The 27,698-nt window shown below is 41.1% G+C and overlaps 1 protein-coding gene across 1 annotated transcript; it reads left to right on the plus strand.

Moving 5' to 3' along the window:
- Window positions 1–18,878: 18,878 nt before the first annotated feature.
- Window positions 18,879–27,156, plus strand: rgmb (repulsive guidance molecule BMP co-receptor b). Its single transcript, XM_067521837.1, has 3 exons — window positions 18,879–19,453; window positions 22,984–23,525; window positions 24,834–27,156. Exons 1-3 carry the CDS (start codon window positions 19,336–19,338, stop codon window positions 25,590–25,592), a joined length of 1,419 nt encoding a protein of 472 aa, XP_067377938.1. The 5' UTR covers window positions 18,879–19,335; the 3' UTR covers window positions 25,593–27,156.
- Window positions 27,157–27,698: the final 542 nt, after the last annotated feature.

Consider the following 27,698-nt stretch of genomic DNA (forward strand, 5'->3'; position numbering starts at 1 on the left):
TGTGTGTGTGTGTGTGAGAGTTTATGTGCTAATAATAAGCACGCGCTGGGCCCCAGTCGGATTCTCAATCTGAAGTGTGCTCACCTTTGTCTGAGTGAGGAGAAGTAGGTGAAAGGAGGAGCACAGAGAGAGAGCAGCAGGAGTGTAAAAGAGAGACAAAGATTTGGAAGAAGTTTAGGAGGAAGCAGGAGGCTCTGATCAAGCTTTTGTCATAGATTTATGCATGTGTCTGCGTCTCGGCATGCGTTTGTGTGTGTGTGTGTGTGTGTGAGTCTATCAAAGACAGAAACAGAGAGAACGAGAAGCCTTGCCATGACAATATATCCGTTGCTTAGCAGGTGCAGTCTGACCTGCCATGCACTTTTCTATTCCTTCTATCTTGTCTGCCAAATGAAGGCAAGGAAGTCTGTTTCTACTGATGTCAGACTGAACAAAGGCACAGGATGAAACACTCTTCCGTTGTAACATTTCCTTTTATGTGCACACTACTTCCAAGCCAATTGGTTTTTACTTCCATGACAACACCGTTGGTAGCTATCTGTTACACTGCTATATATATATATATATATATATATATATATATATATATATATATATATATATATATATATATATTTATTTAATATGTAGAGCACTGTCTGAATTTCTGAGCTCATGTCTATTAGTTTATATTGTAACTGGACCATATTGTGCACAGCTTTAATAATGCAAGTTGGTGTTGGCTTTATGGTCTCTACAATCAGTAGCACCCAAAATTACATGTAGAGAGTCGATAAATATATTTGTCCTTCTACTACTGCCCCTCCCCATACACACAAACTCACTCAAAGATCAGTCATTGATCTTCCCTTTCTCCCCTGGCTGGGCAATTATCTCTCTAATTATTCACAATCCATCTTCAGCTCAGTGAAGGCCATCAACCAGGAAACTAGCACAGTCTTTGTGTGCATCTTTCTGCATTTGTGTCTGTAAGCATGTGAGGCTGTGTCACTGGATGGGACAGACACTGTTTCCCTAATTGCTCAAAAAAGACAGAAACCTTGCTTTGGCTGACATTTGCTTGCACCCTGCAAACAGTATCCTGCAGTGTAAATCAGGCACTAGTGTATGCATGGGCCTTTCTGCTAGTCAGGAACACACGCGCACACTCACACACACACACACACACACACACACACACGCACGCACACACTCACACACACACATGCATACACACACAGGACCACCACATGGACAATGTGTCAGGCCTGTCATATTTAGGAAGCCATTAAGGAGAAGTCAGCACCCCAGCTCTTATTAATGATGTCACTGTGGACACTGTGTTGTATTAATGATGTCACAGCAAGCAGTGAGTTACAGCTGTGGGTGTTTGTCAGCCCGTGTGTGTGTGTGTTTGTGTTTATAAGTGTGTGTCTGTAAAGTGGATAGGAGAGGGGTGGAGCAGTGCTTCATTTGTAACATGGTCTGACCTTGATGCCTGTGAATGAATGATGGGGGATGGGAGGAGAGTGGAAGGAGGGGGTGGTGGAGGAGGAGGGATGGCGAGGTATAACATCTCTTTGTCATCGCTCCTCTTCTGTGGTTTTCCACTCTCGCTTTGTGCACATGCATCTAAGCGACCGTCTATCGCTTTCACAGTTCGATGTTTGTGTATACAAGCTCAGACACCAGAACAACACAGGAACATTCCTCTGGCCTGACTGGGATTACACCATGCAGTCATGCAAACAGAGGGAAAGAGTAAAATCAAAGTGAGAGATTGAAGAGCCTAAACAGCATGTATGTGTGTGTGTGTGTGTGTGTGTGTGCGTGCGTGCGTGTGTGTGTGTGTGTGTGTGTGAATGTCTAATTTTTAGGTGATGCTGCAAGTGCATCAATTCATAACTACTGATGCAAAACAGCAAGTTCAACTATTTGAAGTGTTTAAACCAGACCTAAGTGTGTATTTTATATTCTCTAAAAGCTGATGTCAGAGCTTTATGTGAGGCTGATGTGAATTTACAGGTTTAAACAGAAAAGAGGCCAGGTTTAGACCCACATATGTTTGTCTGAGAGGGTATGTGCACATAGGTGCTGACTGCACTGTTCCAGTTGGATTAGAGTGAACAAACACAATTTACAGTGATTTATGCCTTGACTCTTAAGGACAAGGTTACAGAAAGGTCTGCCTTTTGTGGCTTTGTACATGCTGGACAAAAGAAATGTAAACAATTTTACTCTCCCTTTCTTTTTGTTGTTTCCTTCCATGCCCCCTCTTTATTTCATTAATCTTCAATATCTTTCTTTTGGGGTAAACATGCTGCTACTCTGTGTGCATGTGTGTGTCAGAGAGATTCTCTTCCTACCGCGTGTGCAGTGATTGCTTCGGAGTCTCACTGGGCCTAGAACACCTACTGGCAATAGTATTAGCTTCTATACAACTGTGTGTATGTGTGTGTGTGTGTGTCTGAAGAGTGTACGTGTGTGCTACAGCCTGAGACTAATGATGTTTTTGACCTGCTCTTTGTGTTGAAACAAAGAGGTGCTTGTGGTGATGCACTTCTTGGTCATACACATAATTCACACTTTTTTGAAGCAACAGCTCTGTGTAAATGTGAGAGTGTGCAATAAATGTGCATCTGTCCATCACAGCTGTGTCCGAGTTGAGGACACTTCAATGAGATGCATTGAAATTATTTGGGAAAGCGTGTGTCTGAAGCAGCTCTTCAAATAGCCTCAGCCCTTCTCAAATCTCCACTGCTTTAGAGAGTGTGTGTGTTTTTGAGGGACATGGAGAGATGGGGTGTGTATGTGTATGAATGCATAAAACAAGTCAATGGATGTAATCTCCATAAGTGATGACTTGAGAGTACAGACACATTTTAAGGTAATTATCTGTACTGTCAATGTTGCTTTCACACACACATACACACACACACACACACACACACACACACAGACACACACACACACAGCTCCATGGAGATGGCCATAGAAAATGTGTATGTTTCAATTATCACTAAAGTCACAGTGTGCCATGCTCACACACATCAGGGCTGATAATATCACAGCAAACAGCTGTGCACAAACATAGATAGGGACACACTTTCAGTCTCATTTAGACATATAGTGAGCGAACATTCACAAACACAGAAGCCTAATTACACACATGCATTTGCAGACCTACACACACACGCACACACACACACACACACACACACACACACACACACATGCACAGAGTTTCTTTAGAATGACTGGAGATAACCCCGACTACCTAGCTGGCAGTAAAATAAATACAGATACATCTAACATCAGATACGACTTAGTTATCAGGCGTCAGGCAGTCCAGTGACTCTCCTCTCTGTCAAGGTGAAACAATGAAGAAATGCAAACTTGAGATAGCTTTTTTCTATAAATGGTTTGGTTGAATGCTGCTAAGCTTTGTAATAAACTGTACACTAAATACTGTAAATGAGTATTTAAATAAAAAAATCAGGAGATCAAAATTGGCTATATGTCTGTGACAACAACTAATAATATAAAATGTATGTGATCTATTCAATTCCTGCACAAAGCAACTTTTATTGTAATTCCTCATACAACAGGCGAAGTAAGTCTCTTGCACACTTCCACTGGGCTGTGGCAATTGGACCTACATGACCTGAATGACTGAGAATCTCCCTAGACATTTTGGTCATTGGTTTACAAGCCAAGCTTTCCTGTGGGCCGAGCCTCCAAAACTATTATACACCGAAAATGAGGTGATGTAAATAAGTTGATGGACTTACATTGGTGTTGTGAATCCCTATAGGGAGTTTTTCAGCAGTACTGCATGTCACATCATAGTATGGATGGAAGACAAGTCTGAGGAGTTTATAAACAGATGATACAGGGTTTTGTTTGGTGCTGCTTTGGTGGTACTGTGTGCCATACTGTGGACTGGCTACACACACAGAAACAGACAGACACACACACATATACACGCACAGTTTCTTTAGAATGTGTAGTGTGTAGCTAACACTCGCTTTCTCTCTCTCTCTCGTCTAGGGGTTGACAGAGGACAAAATGTGTTGCTGAGCACTGGACTTCAGTAACTGTGCAGAAACCTGTGTGTGTCTATATGTGCAGTCAGGGATAGCTATGGGAAAGGATTAGGACAGCTTTAGACAGCCTTTGTTTAATAAGCAGCACAACGGCTGCTCCGGATGGGAAACCACCCAATTCTATACACACACACACACACACACACACACACACATGCACAAGCACACACATAGGAAAGGTACCAATAGCCAAAAAAGCTAGGACTTTTGGTTTTGCCACGGTGGAAGTTGGACTGCGGCGAAATGCACTATATTTGCGTATGTGTTGAGGTTCTGTTTCAGGGATTCGGGTCCTTGGTTGTGGTAATTGGGATCGATGGAGCTGAAAGCGAGGGATGAACCATGGGATAAAGGATGGATAAAGGAAAGGATGAAACTGTGTGCATTGCCTAAGGAGCCCTGCACCAATTGGTTCAGAGCATGTGTGTGTGTGTTTGTGTGTCTGTGTGTGCATATGTGTGGGTACATATATGTGTGAATCCATCCCTGCAGATGTGAACAGCTTAGAGATTTTCTCAGTGGACCAATTAGATGAAAGGAGTTTGGTCCCCAGGTGTGAAAGCCTCCTCTGGTAATAGCAGCTTGATTAGTGGGTGTGTTTGCTGGGTTTTACCAAATGTGAATATGTGTGTATGTACATATTTGTGTGTAAAAGAAGAGATTTTACTTGTCTAATGATTAGGACAAATTTATGTGGTCTGTATGTCTAAGCCTGGTCAGTGAAGTGATGCCAATTTAGTTATGGCAGAGGAAGCACCCAGTCCCATCTTCTCTTCTAATAACATGCAAATAGAATTTCCGTCATAACATAGTTTTTCCTATCAGAACATTGTCTCCCAAGTAGGTCAGCATGATCACACAGTAAGAGATTTGGAGCTAAATACGAGAAAACCACAAATAGTGTATTTCTGCACTAACGCTGTTTTCCCACAAAGGCGTCATTCAGATACTAAGAGCTTCCGTAACGAAGAGAGACGATGACAGTGTGATAGGGGAGAGTAGAAAGGAGGGAAGGAAGAGAAGAGAACGATAGAGACGGAGAGGCCAAAAGGGGCGAGGTGAGGCCTGCTTCTGTGCGTCTCCCCTAGGAGCCTAAATGCTTCCTCATCAGTAAACAGTGAATAATTCATCTAGCTGCCAAAGAGAGTACACTCACATACATTTGCATGTGCATGAACACACTCATGCAGACAGCAAAACTGTCCGTTACAGTGTGAAGCTTTTATTATTCACTAGCTTATGAACTCTGCAGGACCCTTCACTCTTTGACTGTCTGCAAGTGTGTACGAGTGTGTATTTGTGTGTGCATGTGTATGTCTATGTGTTCATTTTTCTGCATCTGTAAGGGTGAAAAGAAGGACAGAGTAGAGAAGCATGCAGCATTCCCCTATCCGTAACCTGGAGGCTTACACACACACACACACACACACACACACACACACGAAAATGGCTCAAACAGATGATGGAGGGTTGACTGCTCTGGTTTTATCCCAGAAACAAATAGACAGCTCCATTTGTCAGGACCTCCTGTATATTACAGTGACTAAACTATTGATCCAGAATTACACAGGTTACACAAACACCTCGTGCAAACACACTTAATTTTTTAGTTATTTGAGAAAGGTGGTATAAGAAGTAGGATTCCTTCCCTGCTCACAGGGCCTTTAATTCACATCTGTCATGTTTAATAACAGCATGTATTGGCAGAATTTGGCTGCATCCTGCAGAGTAAAAGAACACAATTTTATTTAATTTCCATGACTCCAGCCTGTGAATTATTATTATGCTAATGTTACTAGGGGGGGCCACCATCGCTGTGTGGTGAGGTGCCTGCCTTTTTTTTGTTTTTATAAACTGAAAGGAAATCACAGTGAAACACAATAAATGCCAGAGTAATCAATGCTAAACTGTTTACAAAAGCGGCTTGGGTTGCTGTTCGCTCTCATTATTTGATCACAGCAGTATTTCACAGCATGCACAGTATCTTTTTAAAAACAAAACAAAATATGAAGCAGAGGGTGGTGGCATGTAATGAGGTGCAAGAGGAGGAAATGGGTTTTGTCTCTTGGTAATTTCAGCTCTGCTTGTGTGTGTGTTATATGAGATGACTGATGTGTATGACTGTAACCTCTGCCCCAGAATGCTATGGACACCTGTCTACTCATGCAAGATACTTCAGGATCCCACTATTCAGCTGGCTTTATTTATTAGACCCTAAGGCCTCTCTCTCCCTTACTCTTGCTTTTCACAGAATGTTTCTCTACCTCTTTTTCTCTCTCCCTCTCTGACACAGTCACATATACAGAGAGAGAGAGAAACAACCATCATCCTGAAGGGCCATAGAGAGAAAAAAAGAGAAATGGTTCCTGTCATTTTTCTCTTTTAACTGGGGCTCTGCAGCATGATCTGCCACAGATCCCCCGAGGGAAGGACATCAAACAAAGGAAAAACCTTTCACACTTTAGTGTCTTTTACTACAGAAAGTTCTTTTTCCACTCTCTATCTTCACCTTTTTTTACACTTTTCTCATATTCTCACCATTCATCGTTTCCCCCCTTTGCTCTGTACATCTCTTTCTGTATCTATATTTTACAAAGTTTGAAGTTTTGACAGTGCCCTTTGAATGTGCCAGCTTGTCAAAAATACAGAGAGGGCAAAGATGGAAAAAGTTGGTGGGGGAGTAAGAGAGAGACTGAAGATCAAGAGAGTTACATTTTAAGCAGGAGAGCATAACGATGGACAGCTGTCTGGAAATCTAAACCTCAGTGAGATATTTTATTCATAGTCTAGTATTTGATACTAAAGACGTATTTTAGATTACTGAGCTTTTGCTTGGCTCTTAGGATTTCCCGGCTAATGTGATATGTGGCCAAAATAATATTTTTAAACTACACCATCATTGAATTGCAATTTGTATTGTTACAGCAAAAATAAAAACTGCTAAATACTGTGATATATTTTTAGGTCAATCGCCCACCCCTACTTGTAAGTTGTTTGGGAGAACAGCGTCTGCTGGATGACTGGAAATGTAAGATATGTTTTAGCAAGCTTTCAGAGGTATTCACAGTCTAGTTTCAAACTAGCCCCAATGCCTCCAGCTGAACAAAATGAGGCAATTTTCCTCCAATGCAATTTCATCTGTTCTGGACCATTTACTGAGAAACAGAGCAAACTTTCAACTTTCCAATAAACTTTTGGTAAGACGTTGAACAAACACAAAATGAGCCTTGAAATCCTACTGAAGTAATTACTCCCTCACATTAATTGCTATTTCAGTAATGAAGAGACTGCATTTCTAAGAAGAGAGTTTCTGTGAATAACAGTAAGGAAAACTCATATTTTCTTTTTATTCTTTAGAATTCTTTTTATTTGTCTTGCAGAGAAGGAAAAAACAAGTCATAATTTATTACTATTTTGTATTTTGAGTATTTTATAGGTAAATGTGAAAATAGCAGCTGAACAATATATTATTTCATATTGTCCTAATTCTAGCTGAAATATAATGAAGAAACAAAGTTAATAGTTGGATAACTGCAGATTTTTTGCTTCAGCACTAGATAGACCAGTGATAAAAAGAGCGAAAAACTGAAAGAAGACACAGAGCAGCTCACGAATCTTTCCTCAGTTTAGTAAAGATTAATAAGCTTTGTCTCAGGAGCTTCTAAGTTTTTCAGCTAGTAGCTTTGCAAAAGAAACCTTTTCATATATTTATTATTGATTTAAAATAAATGTCCTGTTCTGGGAGATTAAAAAAACTACTTCACTTCATGTTATTTCCAGTAGAGTGCTTGTGTGTTAGTGTGTATGGGCCAAATGCAAAGTTTCAGAAAGACGAACACACAGACACACAGCTGCTTCTTACAGACAGACTAGCTGATCAAATAGACTCAAATACCAACCAGATGAGCCATAAGCCCCGGGAACTGTTACACACAGCATATCACACACACACACACACACACACACACACACGCACACACACGCACACACACACACACACACACACACATGCACACACATGCACAGGCATACACTGTAAACACATATTCAGCAGGACCAGGGTGTGGGTTAAAATAAATGGCTTGGAGCGACCGTCATCTGAGGTAACTGTGTCCCAGGAGACTTCCTGCCCTTTTCCAGCTCAGAATTTCTCTGAGAGAAGATGCTCACAGCATCATTATTTTCATCTTCCACACAGCAGTCAGAGCGCTTTAGGAAGTAAATGGCTTGACACAGCTGGTCTCTTCTGGTCTGAGTTGGGGGTAGGCTAATCAATACCATTGAGGGAGATCAATCCTGCTGTGTGTCTCCCAGTGGTTTTCACACTCTGTGTGTGTTTGTGTGTATGTGTGTGTGGTTCCCAGGTGGTCATGCTGTTGTAGCTTTTCCATGACCTAATGCAAGACCTCCTACGACAGCTGTTAGGACCTACACACTGTTAAAATAGTTTGACACACAATATGATTGGTGTGTCTGCATGAGCTCACATTTTTGTTCTTGTATGTGTGTGCGTGGGTGTGTGTGTGTGTGTTTCTGTATCTGTGTCTGTGTGTCTGTGCGTCTGTGTGTGTCTGTGTGTGTGATACTAAAGGGATGACAGGGTGCATCAGGAGGGTTCTTCTCCCAAACTCCCAGACCAAGAAATAAGGTCAAATTCAAAATATCATGTCAGAGTAAAATAAGAGAAAGAAAGACAGCTGGAAGGCATTTTTATGTAAATGATGTTCCTCTGCTGAATTAGAAATGTAGATTTTGTACAAAAAAAAAATCTAAAAGCCTTCACTGAGGCCTTGTTGATGTGATGATTAGAAGTTGGCATACATTGATATTGGTTGTATGTTCCTTTTGTCCCCAAGAATATTTGCATTTAGTCATAATTACTGCAGATATAACACACAGATATAACATAAATATAATTTTGACAACTAAATTTCTGACTATGAATTCTTACAAATTCATTTTTTGAATGGTTTGTTTTTAGCAGTTAAGGCATGATTACGTTTAGGCTTTTATGATTCAACTGGATAAAAGACCATCTTTAGAGAGAGCTAGAGAGGATAATGTGACATGATTTAAATGAAAAACAAAACTAAACCTCCCCTGTTCCGTTATGCCGTTTTAGCCCTCTGGTGATTGGGCGTATGAGTGGGTGTATGAGCTTGTAAAATAATAGAGACACACACTGCAGCACCACTCACGCCCAAACTCACACGTGCAGACACAATGGTGTCTGAGTATGTCTCAACACTCAGGCCTTGAGGAAAGCAGAATAAATCATGTGTGCAAATATTTGGTTCACAGCCTGAAGTTCCATTTGAATAAGCCACCAAGGGAAACTGGGTGATGTGAATGTAAGTGTGTCTGTTTTTACTTTGTGTCTTGTTTTATTTGTGCGAACATAAATTAATTGTAGACATTTTGATATTTAGAAGAAATCTTGGGAGGGTGAAAGGAAGGATTGTGTGCTGTGTTGACATGTCATTTCTGCTTAAATAAAAAATAATAAGAAATAATAAATGATGTGAAACTAGGTAAAATACTCCAAATTATGCATGTTTTATAAAAAATAATGAAATTAAACTGACTTTAGTTTCCTTGCTAAATCATATGTGGACCCCGCTGTTAAACTCTAATTTGTCCTAGATTTTACTTCTTGATATACCATGTATTACAACTCTGCCTCAATTAATTAGATCTACTGATTATCATATTGCAGCAATGTCTCATGTAGATGAATGGTCAGTCATCAAGGCTAATTTCTGTGGTCTTTTTTTATGGAGTTGAATGAGAAAATTAGACATGAAAATTATCCCTGATAGATGACGTCTTTTAGGCTTTGATCAAGGAGCCATGTGCTACTTCCATTAATGCTAGCCTTCCTCCCCTGTGGCATAAACACCAAACAGGCATCTTCAGTTCTGTATTGTAATGAATAAACAAGACCTAAAATCTAATTTAATGGGTCTTTTGCTGTGTGTGCTTACCATTCATTTGTATACTGTAGATGCAAATAATGCTGCTACTCTGCCACAGTACTTTTTTATAATTTAGATATTAATTCTAAACATTTTTTTTTTTGTCTCAAGAGGCAGTACAACATAAAGCTAATCTCTTTTTCATGGTTCCTGCCTCTGGCTCTAATAGCCACACTTTTGTTAAATTAGTTTTTTGGCACTGGACCACACCCATCATCGAGCCTGGGTGGGCCTGTCTGTGGGGTGCCAAGCAGGGTGTCTGTGTCCAGTGATGTGAATTGACATGCAGTTTAAAAATGGATCTGTCTAAATTATTCAGTCTGTTATTTTAGAGTCAGCATTCAGTGGTGATGTCCGGTTGTCACGGTAACATAGTCCCCTGATCCTGAGCCCACAGCTGAGTCCCCTCTGGAAGACAGACAAAGAGATGCATCATTTAAAGAGAAAACAAGGTAAAACTAAATAGTCAGTCAGTAGATGTCAAAGTGTGCATTATAAGTGTGTAAGTAAATGTCCTTGCAAGAAAAAAGGGAGAGAGAGAAAGAGGGAGAGAGAGAGAGGGAATGTTTTTCATTACACATCAGGGTCACAAAAATGAAGAAATACAATACTTGTCCTGAACTGATGAATAAATATTTATAGGCAGTTCCCTGCCTCTGTCTTTCCTTCTCTTTTTCCCACGTGCACAGGATGGGTCCCAGGCTGTGACGGTCAGCCGTTATGGATCTCCAGTAACACATGAACATGTGGAGCAGTCATCTAGCTTCCAGCTGCTGGTTTGGAGTTTCCCTCCCACTGAGATCCTCTCTGTGATGAGAGGCAGCATATGGGAACTGGCACTTCATTAACTGGACTCTTGTCTGCAAAAAAAAAAAAAGCATGTATTCATTGTCACAAAACTGATCATATGCACTTATCAGCATACCTGTAAGTGCTTGTGTGTGTGTGTGTGTGTGTGTGTGTGTTTGTGTGTGTTTGTTTTTACAGTAACACTTTCTAACAGACAGAGAAACGGCTGCAAGAACAGGTGGGGAATCAGATGGTGATCCTCTTCTCCACCTAAACATTGGGATTTACAAGCCTCCCATAGTCCAGACACACTGCACTCCTGTGCCAAGAAGAACATGCATATGCATGCACAGATACACACAAAGGACTCTTCCACTTACGCAGCTTGCATCATGCATTTCAAATGATTTCATCATCAGTTTTTCAGCTAAACAAACAGCAACTACACACTCTTCGATTTATTCTCAAAGACAACCAGCTAGTGAAAGGAAGAAAACGTCTTGTGTACAAATTGGTTCCTATTCAAGGAGCTTACTAGTGAGAAAACGTGCTACGTATCTACTGTTTCACTTTATTACACACTCACTCAGCAGCATTTTAAGCGCTATTTAACCAGACAAATTGACAAAGTCAGCAGTGATTCTTTCTTCTGCCAGCTGGTGGAATACATAGATGTGTACATTCTTACTTAACAAAGGGGCACAGTGAAACTTAAATCACAAAGAACATATATGACAACTTGTCTTTCCTAACTGAAACATACACTTTATTGTCTTTTTACTTTAAGTATGCACTGAAAGCATTTTCGCATATTGACACTCACTCACAGCTCACTTTATTTCTTAAATGTTGCACAGCACTAGAAGCAGGTGCTAACTAGAAGCTTCTGTTTTTATAGTCTCAAAAACCCCAAATTTCTGCCTGATTTACATAAAAATATATATTTCACTCATCAATAACATGCCACAAAGCACAGGACTTAACGCCAGTCAGGATATGTTAATTCCCGCAGCAGCCATTTGGAGACATGCACAGCCTGCTGTCTTCACAGTGTGACTCCAAGTCCCACCATCCCCACTGTGCTTTCATCCCTACCTGTCAGCAGATGAGAGTGCTATACACCTGCTGCAACCCGCCTTTTATGTGTGAATGTTTGTGTACGTTTGCGCGTGCCCAATAAGGAGCATGCTTTGCAAGCATATTCACAGCCAACATTTTTGACAAGCCTAATGAATCTCCAGAGAATTGTTACCTGCCAGCTCTATCTTGTTCTGTCTTGTCTTCATTGTTCTCTCACTCTGTTTTCTACCTTATCGACCCCCCCACCCTTGCTGTTTGTCTGCTTAAATTGAGACTGCCTTTCTTATTGTGGTGGGCTTTGCCTCCATCAGCTAACAAGCTACCTTTATCTTCCCTGGGATAACCCTGGCCTAACATCTCCCCACTTACTCCCAAGGAGGTAAATGGTCAGAGAGAGACTTGCTTTTGAGGATAGTGATTAGATGAACCTCTCTCACAAAAATACAGATTGACCCATACTTTTGCTTTGTGCAAGAGGATCCTCCTTCCAGAGAGGAGGCTTTAATCATACTTACCTCTTCTTTATTAGTCATGCCTCAGCTCAGCTTGTCTATCTAAAATCCATTACATATGCCTGAGGAGGCCTTGTTAGTTCACAATTGAGTGCTAATTACACAACATTATGATACATAGGCCTCATCTTGCTGTAATCACAGTAATTAGGGAAATAAAGTTGGACTACATGAGCAGGGAGGCAGAAGAACTGCAACCATGGAGAACAAAAGATTCTAATCAAGTCAGTCTATCATCCATCTTAAATGTCCTTCAAAGTCCACACATGAATGCGCACACATACACACACACACACACACACACACACACACACACATAAATATATATAACTATACTGACATGTCAGTTTGAAAGTTGTGACTGCATCACTAATCTGTTGCCTCACATGACCTGAGGGGGACCAAGTGTGCACACAGTGCATGAGTAATGAAACGCTTCACACTCATTTGGCTTTTGCACTTCAAATGAGATTGGCACGGTGTAGCGTCTAAAACACAACCATTAGATCTATAATGAATCCACAGCCTACTCCCTGTGGACTGGCTACACACACACCTAGGCAAGCACACACACACACACACACACACACACACACACACACACACACACACACACACACACACACACACACACACACACAAACACACACACACACACACCCTCCCAGCTCCCCCAAATAGTGTATGTATTATGCATTCCACCCATCTGCCATTCTGCAAGCACTCTATCCCAAGGGGAAGGAAGGCAAGGGGATGGTGAGAAGACGGGGGGGAGGCACTCACAACTGGATGTAGGAAAGAGAGAGGGGTGAAGAGCTTCCCCGCCCCACCTCTCTGTGTGTCTGTCAGATCGTGGGCTGTTGGAATGTAAGATGCTCACCTGTGTTTGGACTCTTCCTCACCGACAGGTATGAGCATATGGCTGTGACACACGAGTGATTTATAGATGGTCTGCCTTTTCTGTGTGGTTGTTTGAGTGTGTGTGTGTGTGTGTATTACCACTGCAGGATACAGAGGGCCAAGCAGGAGATGTAAGCTGGCCATCTGTGCTGCAAGACTCAAAATATCTGAGAAGCTTACAGCACGTGTTTGCAAGTGTGGAGAACAGTACATCAACAAAATAACCTGCTTGTGTGTATGTGAGACACACAAAGAGAATATGGGATGTTTGTACGTGATGCGATCAAAGGATTACAAACTAGATGTACAATTAGCACTAGTTCTGCTTTCATGATCAGACATACAGGCTTGAAAATGTTTTTAGTTTTTAGTAACAAGTAACAAACTTGTCCACACAAAAGCTGGCCTCGTATGGCAAAAAATGAATTGGCAGTATCACAAGGCATCTGCTAATTTAAATAAACCTTAACTGGCAAACTGACTGACAAAACAAGTTTCACTGCCGAATAAGCTGCAGGCGGGAGAGGAGACGTTTTAATAACGCATCTTTGTCTCACAGCTGCCGAAGTTTCACCCTGACCCAATCTAAACTGCAACCTCATGATCCTCATCTGCCCTATTACATCCTTCAGCTGTTTCTTTCTTACTCGTGTGTGTGTGTGTGTGCACCAGGAGAAAACAGAGACTCCGTTGTCACTGACTGTGCTGTCTGATGCAGCTGTGTGCACTTGAGATGTTTTTACACAAAGGATGAAATGATAGCTGAGCAAAGGAGAAAACAAAAAAAGACAAAGATGATGAGACAAATAAAGTATCAGTTTGTCAAATGTGTCTTGTTTTTTTCCAGATTTATTCATGCTTGTTGTTTGTTAGGCTATTTCTGTCTAATACACGCTACAAAACTGGTAGGCTTGTTTTTCAATGAATGATACACTGTCAAGCTAAAACAGGAAAGCATTCTTGTGGTGCAGTGACACCTTAGATGACAGGTTTGCTTCTGCAGCTATTTGGTGAATTTCATATCAGGTTTTGATTTAATCGTTGCTGATATCCTGATCCTATCACTTAATAGAAATGCATTTCACTGGTTGAAGAAATATTTCAATCTTTCAATTAAATGTTGTAATACCACAATGTAAAAAGGATTCTCAATTAGATAGAGTATTCTCAGCAACATGTGCTAGTTACTAGAGTACTGGTCCATCTTGCAAAGCAAATATATTATTAGACAATCATGAATGCATTAACACGCAAGCAAAGTTTTTATCTTGTAGCTGTCAAATATATGTAGTTGAGAAAAACATGTTAGTGGAAAGTTAGAACTTTCTGGAGAATCTGAACAAAAAGCACTATCATGTTTTTTATCTGTTTTCTCTCCTCACCTCTTTCTATTTTGAACTACAGTGTCTTGGTAATGTTTTGTTTTTACGTCAGTACCAGTCAATCAGTGCACATCAGCGGGCTGCTCTGGGATAATAAGACCAGGGTTGAGAGTGTAAGAAGAGAAGGATCAATTTGATAATCTCCCTCTCTGCCCTGCATTAAAGGAATCCTCTCCCACTGATGTGAGTTCTTTGAGGACTCTGTATTTCTCTTCAGTGTTTTGTAAGATAAACTGACCCTAAGATAAGTGCTCTCGCTTTTCCCACTCTGACACTTTTTGCATAGAAGCACCTGAAACTAGTATCTCTCTTTCTCTTTGTAATAGTGGATGGAATGTGCAGTCAGGTAAAACAGAACATGAGTTTGTCAGGGGACAGAAACTGCTATCAAACTGGCTATTATAAGATTGAGTTTCCACTTGCATTACAAGAAGCTTTGATACCGGGATTTTATCTTTTATGTTATCGTCTCACATCAGGAATATAAACACACACACATCTGCACTCCCCTCTTACCTTTACCACACATTTGTGAGTCAGGATAGGATGTGTGTGCTTTTTGTGTGTGTGTGTTGTGGTAATTCGCACAAGATTGACTAGAGGTTTACTGAACACAGTAGTGTTAATTGTGATGTAACTAAGTACATTTACTTGAATATCACCTGTACTTTTACTATCCACATCATTTAATTATGTAGCTTTAACTTCAAAGTGTCTCAAAACATTTATAAGAGTGCTATTATTACTTTTTAACAGTTTTCATTCAAAACCTTTGGCATATTTGTTTTTAAATATCTCCTTCTTATTAACTAAATCAACTTTATAATTAGCTTCTTACCCTTTATTTTCTCAAAATATGTGAAATCACGCTACTAATGCAGAAAGTATATCACAGCCTGTCTTCAAATCAATGCAAATTAGATTGAAGCATCTAAAATTAAGTTTACTTTTTTATATTCCTGAAGCGGAAATGTGCAGTGGCTTTTGTTTAATTTGACAAGTTATTATGGATTAAGAACAATTTAAATATTTTTTTCCCCTTATTAAAGGGAATACGATTTATAGACCTAATTATGAATGATCATAACAACATTGAAGCTTTTGAACTTTAAAAGAATGAACCAATTTAATGTGAATGAGATGTGAATGAAAACCAATTTAAATGTCCCAGTAATATTGATCCCAGAATAAATTATAGATTTTTCTTGTAAGACTAGCTTAACACTTTTCTATTGATAGTTTTGCTTAAGTAAAGGACTTATATACTTTCAGTATTTCTACTAGTGTGTGTGGGTTTGTGTGTGTGTGTGTGTGTGTGTGAGTGAGAGAGAGATTAATTGCAACATTTTTTTCCTTTCCTAAACACAGACTTTGACTCAACAATATAAAGTCTTAACATTTACACAGACACACAGACACACACATGTATAAATGTGCACACCATGGTGTTGTGAGAGCTGCTTGTTGAATGACGGGCTAGTTGCAGTTGGTGTGGAGTGAGGGGGAGGTGGAGAAAAGCACAAGTGGGGAAGGGAGGCAGAGGTGTGGAGGTGAAGACAAACTGGACACACAGAAACAGACTGTCTTTGTGCCTGAGGTGCAGTGTATGAATGCATAACTAGGCAGAGTGTGTGTTTGTGGATGATTTAGTTTGAGTGTACTCCTCTCTCCTCTCTCAGGTCTCAGCTGTGGTGTAATTGATTAAATGAATTACTATGAAACATAGAATTAAACTCCATGAATAAGGTCATATGTCATCTTGGTTTCTGTGTGTCGATGTAGGCGGATGAGTGATTAGAATGAAATATGAAATTAGTAATGATGAATAGCACCATATGCACACGTGTAATTGAATTAACCAGTCTATATTCAGAGAGTTACCATAAATGAAATGCTGACCAAGTGTGCCACATCATGCAAAAGAGTATGAGTGGCAGGTTAAGTCGCTGCTTAGCGTGGCTGTCTAACTGTCCAAATCCTATGTATTTAATTCTTGACTGAGTTTTTTGTGTTGAGGACATACAGCTGGGTAGCAAATTGAAGTTAAACAGCACTAAATGTCTCAGTAGGGTGTTCTTCAGATGAGGTCTACTAGAAAGACGAACGTCAAAATTCCAGCAGCTTTTCTCGCATTAGCTTTTTGATGATGCTGGTGAAGAGTTCTGTTAGCCCAAAGACCGAGCTATTTGTGTGTGTGTGTGTGTGTTTGCCTATATTTCTAAGGCAACAGTACAGAGAAAACAAGCAATTGAGCAAATAAAATGGAGGGAAACAATATGCAACAGAGGACATTGTGGCCCGATATGAGCCAGAGACAAAGTGCATGAGAGCAGCAGAAAAGGTAAAAAAAAATTTTCTTAAGTGAAAAGTGTGCAACAATGTTAAACTAATACTTCTAGCAAAAGTGTGTTATGTTGTATAATGTTATACTATACTACTAGGTGTATTTTTAGTCATATAATAACATGTTTTGTCAAGTTAGTCAAGTTGGAGTTAATGGGTGGTTTACACACAAACACACACATACACACAGACACATGCACACACACACACACACACACACAAACACACACACACACACAAACACACACACACACTTTCTCATTGGTGAGATCAGAGGCTTCTGGCACAAACAGGAAGCTAATATAATCTAATATCAGAGTCTGTTTGAGTTGCACACATCATCTCCTCTGGACACACTTACTGTCAAATCACTATATGAGCTCTATAATGACTGCATGTGTTTATTTTTCTGATACAACCAGCAGGGAGTGAGGGACCATTATTAAACTTATGGCAGGCAGTGATGTGAGTGTACATGTGGTTTGAGTCATGTGAAACATGGAAGGGTGAAACTACCTGGCTATGACACACAACACTAAAATACCAGCCACAGAGAAGGTCTGCTTGTTGTAGTCAAAGTTATGGAGACACTTACATATGTAGTTTGTAAGCTTACACACACATGTTAAGCCCAGGTGGTAGAGACTGAAGGATTGCAGAAAACAGTTGTGCATATAAAATGTACAAACACCCTCAACACACTTGATGGGAAGAACGCACACTCTGTACTTGGTCAAAAATTATCTAGAACTGCAGAGGCTCCAGCACTTGCTTTGAAATCTGTCCAGCTCAATAAAATGTACTTTTAAAAAAAGGAATTTGGATGAGGTTCAACTTCTTTCTAATAAAAATGTTCAAATACATGGGTGTGATGTTATTCATTTATCAAGGTCGAGGGAACAATGGTAAAGTTTTGGCTGTTTTGCATACTTTGTATAGCAAAGTATTTAGTTTTCAATGTCTGTTATTATTGTTTAAATCGTAGGCTCACCTAATGCCTCCTACAGAATAATTTACATAGTTTTTCTTTGTTGTTGTGTTTTTTTGGCAAAGCAAGATAAGATAAAAACGTGTCCAAACTATACGTTTGTGGATAACTTCTTACTGCAACATAATGAATTTGGATAAAGAAACTCATACATAAAATAAAACATCAAACAGCGATGGTAAATATGCTCACCAACAACATTTTTTCTGCAGAACATCCAGCTCATTTGGTGAGTGCATCAAATTGATCAAAGGCTTGCTACAGCAGAATAATATCACAATAGTGAGGAAAACAGGAAATCATCTTGCATTAAATGTTAAAAAGAGTATAAAAAGTTGCAAGTCAAAGTAGAACTTTAGATGAAGTTATCATTTCAGCTTTAATATAATTAAAGGTGCGTACAATGCTGGACTGTTTTATACGATCATAAAAACCTGAACAAACCTGAACTTGAATTAGTTTTGTGTCTAGGGTGGTATTTTTCAGATTATTTCTCTGTGACAAATGAATTCAAATTTTACAACTCCCTTCTTAGGCAGCCTAGTGTGTCTATTGTTTAGAAAAATATAAAATGTCTCAGAAACTCTAGTTTGTCTTTATCAACTTTCACTCCTTCCATCGTTGGAGCATTACATCAGACACGCATTATTGTACACTGTGATTTATTAGCTCCTTTACTTTTTTATCTCTCTTTACCTCTTCATCATTTTGTGATCACTCTCTCTCTCTCTCTCTCTCTCTCTCTCTCTCTCTCTCTCTTTCTGTCATGGTAGGCGGGTTTTCCGCCAGCAGGGTTTGGTTGATTTTTTTATTGATTTGTTGGAGGGGCAAAGTAGGAGGAGGTGGAGAAAGTGAAATGGGAGGAGTGGATGAGCAACCCCGGCCTGCTGAGAGAGGCAGGGATGTGATTGTGCGTGTTAGACACGAGAGAGGAGTGAGCACTGAGTGATCGTAATCAAGGCGACAGTCCGAGCGCGGAGGGAGCGCAATCAAATCACTTGGGGTGTGGATTTGTACAAGGCATAAGTGAAAGTGTCGTCGGAGTGACTTCTGGTTGTACTTTGTTTTCTTTCTCTCTTTGCCCCCTACCCCCTCCGCCCTGAATTCCGCGGAGCAGCTGTGTTTTAATGCCCCTGCGCACCCGAGCAGGAGAGGAAGGAGCGAAGAGTGAGGAAGAAGAGGCAGAAGAAGAAGAAGAAGAAGTGAGAAGGCCTGGACAGCCCCCCTCCTCGCCCTTCGGGGGTCTGTCCACTCTCCCCTCCTGGCCCTGTATGGACGGGGATGGGGAGAGCCGGATGCTGTTGCCGCGAGGCTGAGCGCCTCGCCTCCCCGTCTCTGGTGCGCCGCTTCCTGCCCTTGCTGCTGCTGATCATCGTTCTCTCCTGCGGTGCTCACTTAGGTAACCAAATACTGTTCAGCAGTGCAACAACTGCACGTCTTTAGATCACAACCAAAACAAATATGTAAATGTACGCACTTTGTTTTCTGATTCTGGACTGATTGCTTTGCGCTGGGCAAAGTAGGCTACAACTACAGTAACAACAGCTTTTGTCATTATGTTGCATTTATTAGTACTCAAAGATACTTTATTTTTAAATGTGTGGCCAGTCTCTGTGCTGGGCCCCGAACTGCCTCACAATGGCTCGCTCTCCAGCGGCAGTGCAGCAGTCAGAGCGCGGATCGAGTTTCTTCCCCCTCTCTCCTGGGCCGTCATTCTCCCGTCTGCTTCTTAATGGCTCATGGAGGAGGGGGAAAGAAGAAAACAGAGGGTGACTACCTCTCCCCATGTTAATAGCTCGCATATAAGCTTTAATCCGAGCAAAATCGAGAAAGAAACACCATGAGGCGAATACGATAATTAAAAGTTAGTATCAGGGCTGTAAATTTGACTAAGTCAATGCGTCATAACGGACAGGGTCATAAAGGTGGTTATAGTTCCACCAGGTAGATTTTGAAACTAATGCTTTCCTAAACTGGACGTTTTTTGTATTCATCGTTTTATGGGATATTGTTAAAACATCCAAACCCATCAAAGCCAAACAAAAAGAAAGAAAACAAAGGTTGTTCAACATAGAGTATAATGTCTTTCCAGGATCCAGCTTTTTTTTTTTTGGCTTGGTCAGTGTGGTGCTGTGTGTGCAAGGGGGTCTGCTGTGGCTGTCTGTTGAACAGTCACACCTACGGTAATTAGTTTAACACGACTCAGACAGCGGGACAAAACCACCTCTGCACACAGGCTGGTGGGAACAGAGCCAGACCCACTTCACACTTCACATTAAAGACCCTTTTGGCACCTTCTGCTGCATGTGTGTCACCTGGAAAAAATGTGTATTATTTAGTCTGTTTGGCCTAACAGAATGTTTTATTTGTTATAACTTTTAGAGGATTTGGACACATTTCTTCAGGTCCATGTGACTGCTTAGATGGGAAGGCAGGAATGTCTGAGTTGTTGGCTATTGTTTGCAGTGTCTAGTCAAGAGAAAGTGCATCCTGTAGTGTTGGGAGCTCCTGTAAAGTGTTATATCTCTAAGCTTGGAGAGCTGTTTGTGTGATGTGAGCTCAGTGTGTAAGAGAGTGCACACACAACAAGGTGATCAATAAGCACTTCACAAGCCATTCCCTCAGCTGAGAGATGATCCCAGTACATCCTTTTCATGTCTCCAGAGATCAGAGAAGTTGGAAGCAGATGGATAGGGAGACAAAAAATAGCTAAACCAACCCTGAGAGATTCAGCTGAATCTTTTGACCTCTGACAGTAGAGAAGTGTACAGGGATGACCAGTAGGTGAGGAGAATAGGAGCCAGACTAAGCGAGCTGAAAACAGAATAGTGCTGATCGAGGCAAATCGTTCAAACCAGGGAAAAAAAGGGTTCAGACAAAAGAAGAAATTCTCTCTATGAGATGATAGAAGCAGCTGGAAGAGGGGGATGGTGTGAAGAAAGAGATTAATATTGTGGTAGGACATGGAAGGAATGATGTGGGCATTGCTGACTGTTTTATTGTGTCTATATTAGATACTTACCCCAAGGGATGAACAATACCAGGGTCTGGATGTGTTGAATGTCTCTCGTGCATTAATCCTTACATGAAGAGTTCTCCTTTCTCTCCTGAGTATTTTCTAGACAATTCTGTATTCCCTTCAGCTCAATTTACCATAAATTGCTTATTTAAATGCATAGATTGGATTTTCATATAAAAGTACAGCTGCGCATACTGAGAAAGAGCTTAAGAGGATGGCTTTATGAAAAGGGGATCATGGGAGGCGTTGAAGAACAAATGTGAAAATTGTGCTTTAATATGGTTTCAGAACAATATTAATTAAAGGATGAAAATCTTGTTTTTGCTGGATCCAGAGTGCAGGATCAGAAATAGCGATACAACGAGGGCTGGTGTGAAACTTCAAGAGATGCTTGTCATCAGAGAGTTTTGAACATTCACTTGAGTCACCAGTTTGATCTCTATTCTTCAGGTACAACTCAACTGTGTGTGAAAACGGGCTTTGTTGTGTCTTTAGATCAGCCCATGATTCTCATACCCTTCCAAACAAGAATAAACCCTCTGTGATTAGATTGGGAATGGTATTTAGGTACTGTAAGGCAGATAGGAAGGAAAGCGGGAGGCTGCTGGTGCACCATTCAAAGACACAGTGTGTCCTCAGTTCTCACACTGTCTGTACAGTGGTGGCTGGCATGGAAGACAGCCTGTGTATATGTGTCTAAGTGTGTGTCTGTGGGTCGGTGTCAGTATTTTACAGGCAGGAGAGAGATTCTGAAGCATGGTGCAAGTAGGGGTCCATACCTGCACCCTGATTTCTGAAACTTAGACCACTACTGCCCCCATTTGGTGGCACCTATCTCCATGAGGCCCCCACATCAAAATAATGCACAAAGAGGAGCTGGAATGTGCTGTTTGCTTGTGTGTGTTTATGTTTTAGTGGCAACCTTTGGATGTGATGCGATGGTGTGACATACAGCCTGTTGATTCCAGTAAAAAACACATTTTCTTCTTGGGCTTGACTGTTAGGAGACCACGCCACCATCTAAAGATCACAGTGTGCATTTAACAGAAACACAGTCAGAATTCTTCGCAAGATAGCTTTTTTTTTGTGTGCGTGTGGCTGGTTGGGCGTGCAGCTGCCCATACACTGCAGAGGCCCATACTCTCTCTCTTGCCTAATCTAATAGGAGCACGCTGTGACTGATGCATTAGGTCTGGTCTCTAATCTCTCTCTCTCTTGCTCTAACTCCCCCTCTCTCTGATGATCTATGATATAAAAGGGTGGTTTGACCCTTGTTGGAAACAAGCATTACAGGACAAAAATCATAAAGAATATTTATAGAAAGTACATGTTTGATTGTATACTTTCTCTTTTAAAGTCACGCAGCATTACAACAGCTTCCTGACACAATCTCTACAATAAAGAGAACATTAAAATATTCACAAGTCATGCTGATTTGTATGCTTGGTACCATGTGTTTCATTCTCTCTCTCTCTCTCTCTCTAACACTTTATGTGTTATGTGCTCCCTGCGTATATAAGTAGTATTATCTTACTTCTTGTGAGAAAGCATTCTTTATCTTTTCCCTGTCTGCTCTTTGGTTTATTACACTTTAGGTTTATTACGCTCACATAGCAGCGGTGCTGATTGATCAAGACCTTAAACTTGTGGCCAGTTCTTTTTCCAATTTTATTAGGATGGATTGTAACAGGCTTGTTGCTTTGTGTGTTTCACTTCAAAGCCTGCTTCACACAATAACCTCAGTTGTCTTCTGAGCTCATCAATTTTCTACTTCTAGTAACATCCAGCTCTGTCTTTTCATACCTTACTTATTAGACTTTTTTTTATTTTTATGTTTCTTTTGAGTGGTTTACACCCACTTTTATTACCTTCTGGAAATATTTCTGACTCTATCTGTGTGTCCTCCCCAGGTGAGTGCCAGGTGGCTACCCCTCAGTGTCGTATCCAAAAATGCACCACCGACTTTGTCTCCCTCACCTCTCACCTAACACCAGCTGTGGATGCCTTTCACATCGAGTTTTGCAAGGCATTACGTTCGTACTCAGCCTGCACCCAGAGGACAGCCAAGTCCTGCCGTGGGAACCTGGTCTTCCACTCGGCTGTGCTGGGCATCTCTGACCTCATGAGCCAGAGGAATTGCTCCAGGGACGGCCCCACATCCTCCACGCACCCGGAAGTCCACCCTGAGCCCTGCAACTACCACAGCCGTACCCAGCATGCCCACACACACACTCACGGACACTCCCACACTCACAGCCATGGCCACAGCCATTCACGGCCTGGGTACCTGTTCTGCGGACTGTTCGGGGACCCACACCTGAGAACCTTTAAGGACAGCTTCCAGACTTGTAAGGTGGAGGGGGCATGGCCTCTCATTGATAATGACTATCTGTCGGTGCAGGTCACGAATGTGCCTGTGGTAACAGGTTCCAGTGCCACAGCAACCAATAAGGTGAGAAGGGAAATTTTGTGTAGCGGGAAGCAGAGGGAAATTGGCTTTAATTTGCTGTTATTAATGCTAAAAGACTTTCCCAAATGAGAGCATCTGGTGTTTTTATGGGTGTGTGAGTGTTAGAGAAAGAACATTTTTATAATGACCTCTAAATTGCTTTTCTGTACCTCAGAGTACTCTTAACAACACAAGGCAAAAAAACCCAAAAACGTTTCTCTCCCTGCTGTACTTTTCTTTCTCTTTCCATCAGTCCCTTTCAGTTCTCTGTGTCTCTGGCTTCCACAGAATTACAGGTGTGAGACAAACAGCCCAATCTTGTGACTGTCTCTTGTGACTGGAGCAGTGTTGGAAACTCAACTTGGTTAATGGCTGCATATAGCCTGACCTCTAATAACATGGAATGAAATGTGTGAAAGGAGCCACTGTTTACTTGTGTGCCTGTTTGCAAGTATTTGTGTGTGTGTGCGTGTCTCACAAGTGGCACTCCTTGCACACAGCTTAAGGCAATATGCGTGTTAAAGGTTCTTGTCCCAGTATGACAAAACAGACGCAATCACACTAACAAACACCATCATATGGATGACGAGCCAAACAAGGTGATCTTTGTGGTGTTAAAGACGCAATGTTGATGTTTCCCCTGATGATCTGCCCTCTCAAGCTTAGTCGATAGCTTTAATTATTAAAAAACATGCACACCCATGCATACACTTAGCCATGCACTCACAGGCAGAAACACACACACTCACACACACAAATTAAGCAAATAGGAGGGTTGCTACATTGTGGAGCTGAAGGTTTGACCTTGTGTCAGAGGTGGGGCAAGTTATTAGTCACAATTATTAGGGACACACACACACATACACATACATTAACAGCCCTGCAGGCCTAATGGCCTGCTAGGCCTCATTCCTCACAGCTGTCATGTGAACAAAGCAGCCATTCACCGGAACTATGATGCTAGTGCTAACCGTAATGCTCACACCACACCCTTTATCCACTGCTTCCACTCACCACTGGAAGCCTGTGTGTGTGTGTGTATGTGTGTGCATGTGCCAGCATGTTTGCATAGCTGTATCAAATTACAACTTGTTAAAAAGTAATTTAGTCATTTCTCAGCTGTAGTGTGATGAGAGTCAGTAACCTGTGTAATTTGAGACCTTCTACATACAGGCTTGTAACAACTGATAACTTTCAAAATAAAGGAATCTGGTAATTCTTCTCAATGAATCGATTAGTGGTTTAAGGGTGTGAAACTATGATATACTAAGCACACGTTAAACTGAAATGGCTCCTTTTCTCCCACTATAGATCACCATCATCTTCAAACCCTATGAGGGTTGCACAGATCAGAGGGTCTACCAGGCAGTTACAGATAACCTTCCTGCTGCCTTTGATGATGGCACTGTAAGCAGTGGAGACCCTATTCACACTTTTGCTGGTGCAGACGGTGCAACTGGGAAGGTCCGAGCTCTGTGGATCTCTGAGCGCACCCCAGGGCGCCACGTGGAGCTGCATGCTGGCTACATTGGTGTAACTGTAATCGTTCGCCAGCTGGGCCGCTACCTGACCCTGGCAGTGCGGATCCCAGAGGAGCTGGCCCAGGCCTATGATGCCACCCAGGACCTGCAGCTCTGTCTGAACGGGTGCCCCAGCGGAGAACGCATTGACCAAGGAGGGCATCTCCCACTCCCCCTCTTTCCTCCTGCACTTGGCCTACAGCTTCAGCAGCTGCGTTGGCACAACTACGCTTCACAGACACAAGATTACCCCTATGGTGCCATGCAGGATTTCAGTTTAGAAGGGGCAAAGGACCGCTGCAGGGAGAAGCTCGAGGTGCGGGACATTTACTTTCATTCCTGTGTGTTTGATCTCTTGACCACTGGGGATGCTAACTTCACAGTGGCGGCGTACAGTGCCCAGAAGGACATGGAGAGTCTCCACCCGCATCGAGATAGATGGAGAATCTACCCCCGTGACTCTGCCACCTCTGCCTTACACTCTGATTCTCAACCAATTAAACGGCTCGTTCTCCTCCTGCTGTGTGCTTTAAGCGTAGCGTTGATGTAAATTGGCATTGTGTGTCTTTGTGTGTGCCTCCATATGTGTGGGCTTGTATATGTGTGCACTAGAGAGAGAGTTTTAGCACTGATACTGAGCACTGATTTCTGTCTCATGCAGAGAAGAAACAGCAGGCTGGACAGTTACTTAGAAGAAGAGGTTTTTGTAGAAGAGATGGCAGACATCTCAGGGGGCATAGAAGAGACTGAAAACAACTACATCTTACCTGCCAGAATCTGCCAACTAAAGACGACGGCGTATGCAGGCTGTTCATCACTGGACGGGATGCCATTGCAAATGACACGTTTTTGCGCGGGTCAATTTAGTGTGTGGATGAACACTCCAGACTGTAAATAGTTTTTGTCTTCATTACACAGTTTGATTGTGTAAAGTTTGTTTTTTTGGTGCCATTTGATGTGATTTTTCTTTAATACCTCAGACAGAGGATGTTTGTTTGAACAGAAGCACTTTATTTAAATTTTTTAACAAATCCACATCAGTGTTTCTTTCTCTCACTTACTCTCCTCTTCCAAAATTTCAAAGGCTCAAATCCTGGATTTTCATTCTTTTGAGTGAAAGTTAGTTGAATACAAGGAGCTGCCGTTTGCCATTTGTGTTAAAGTTCATTCTTCCAGTAGCTGATTTGACTCTAAATCTCATATAAAGTCAGTCAGTGTAATGTTATGTTGAATGTATTATAAAAAATTGTCAAGGAAACCATTTTGTTACTGTATAAATTAGTTGTTTTTCCTCAAGTGTGTGTGTGTGTGTGTGTGCGTTTGTGTGAGAGAGAAGAACCAGTGTTTTTTAGTTTTTTTTAAACCTATTGACGACACGTTTGGATGTTTTTATTTCATTTGAGAATCACGTTAAAGGTTCTATCAACGTTTTACCAAGAGTATGTGATGATACCTGCTCATGTATACTTTTATTTTAATTTAAGCCTAAAACAGATTATGTATGTTTTTTATGTGCACAGGAACTCACAACTCATTCCCAGACCAGCACCCTTACGTTCCACATAGCCTCTTTCTCCCCTGTTTTAAACGTCCTACTGTAGACTGGTTTTCTCCTCCCACCAGAATAGACAAGCTGCTGTAAGATACTGAGGAGACTTCACCAGGGTCTGCTGAGATTTATGCTTCAGCATTGTCTTGTGGGAATTGAATGCCATTTGACACCTGGTAGAAATGTCAACCCCTATGACCATGAACCTTTTCAACATGTCAAATCTGGTAGAATTCTACCCTTCTTGTTTAGCCATATAAGCTTAATCTCAGTTTTTGGCATTGTGATCTCTTACATCATGTGTGAGTGTCTGTTTGGTGAAGAATGCTTGGTAAATGTTATAATACCTAACTTATTTATGAACGTAGTGTCCTGTAGAGGAAGTTAAGCTCTATATTCTTGCTGTTGAATAATAATAAAACAAATGTCAGATGTAAATGTACTGCCACCTAGTGGTGCTCTGTTGCTATGTCAGTGTGTTACTTAAGGCTCTCAAAAAAGAAAAAAAAATCCAAACTGTGTGCAAGTGCTTTATTTAAAAACCAATAAATTCAAAAAAGCCTGAGTGTATTTCCTGTTGTTTAATTTTATATTTACAGGATTATAATAAAACAAAACAATGGGTACTAAATATTAAAGATAATGTAAACTTCCCAAAAAATGTATTAGTAATGAATTCAAAATTAAAGACAAGCAGGACTCTACACAAATATCTTCTCACAAAAATACACACATACACACATTATGTGCACTAACCCATCTGTCTGAGGTTAGGTTTTGATCAGATACCAGGTCTGACCTCACAAACATGATCTGTTTTCAACTGCCACAGTCAGTGACACCTGGGATGCCATTGTAAAGAGGCAGAAAATGGCGCGACAATAGATTTGTATCATTTGAGAGCAGTTTCTTCTATTATTATTACAGTGGATTAACACATTTAATCAACAAAAAAAACCAAAAACAATTTAATGCTCTGTATAAGACCGTCTTCATGAAGCCAACCACAATGACAATACCACACTTGTCCTGATTCAGTGCAGGAAACTTCACTGTGTGGACAAGAAAGAGGTCTCCTCTCTTTGGGTTAGTTTGTTTTCAAGGTCA

This window comes from Channa argus, chromosome 11 (assembly GCF_033026475.1).
Source record: "Channa argus isolate prfri chromosome 11, Channa argus male v1.0, whole genome shotgun sequence".
In the NCBI taxonomy this organism is placed as follows: Eukaryota; Metazoa; Chordata; class Actinopteri; order Anabantiformes; family Channidae; genus Channa; species Channa argus.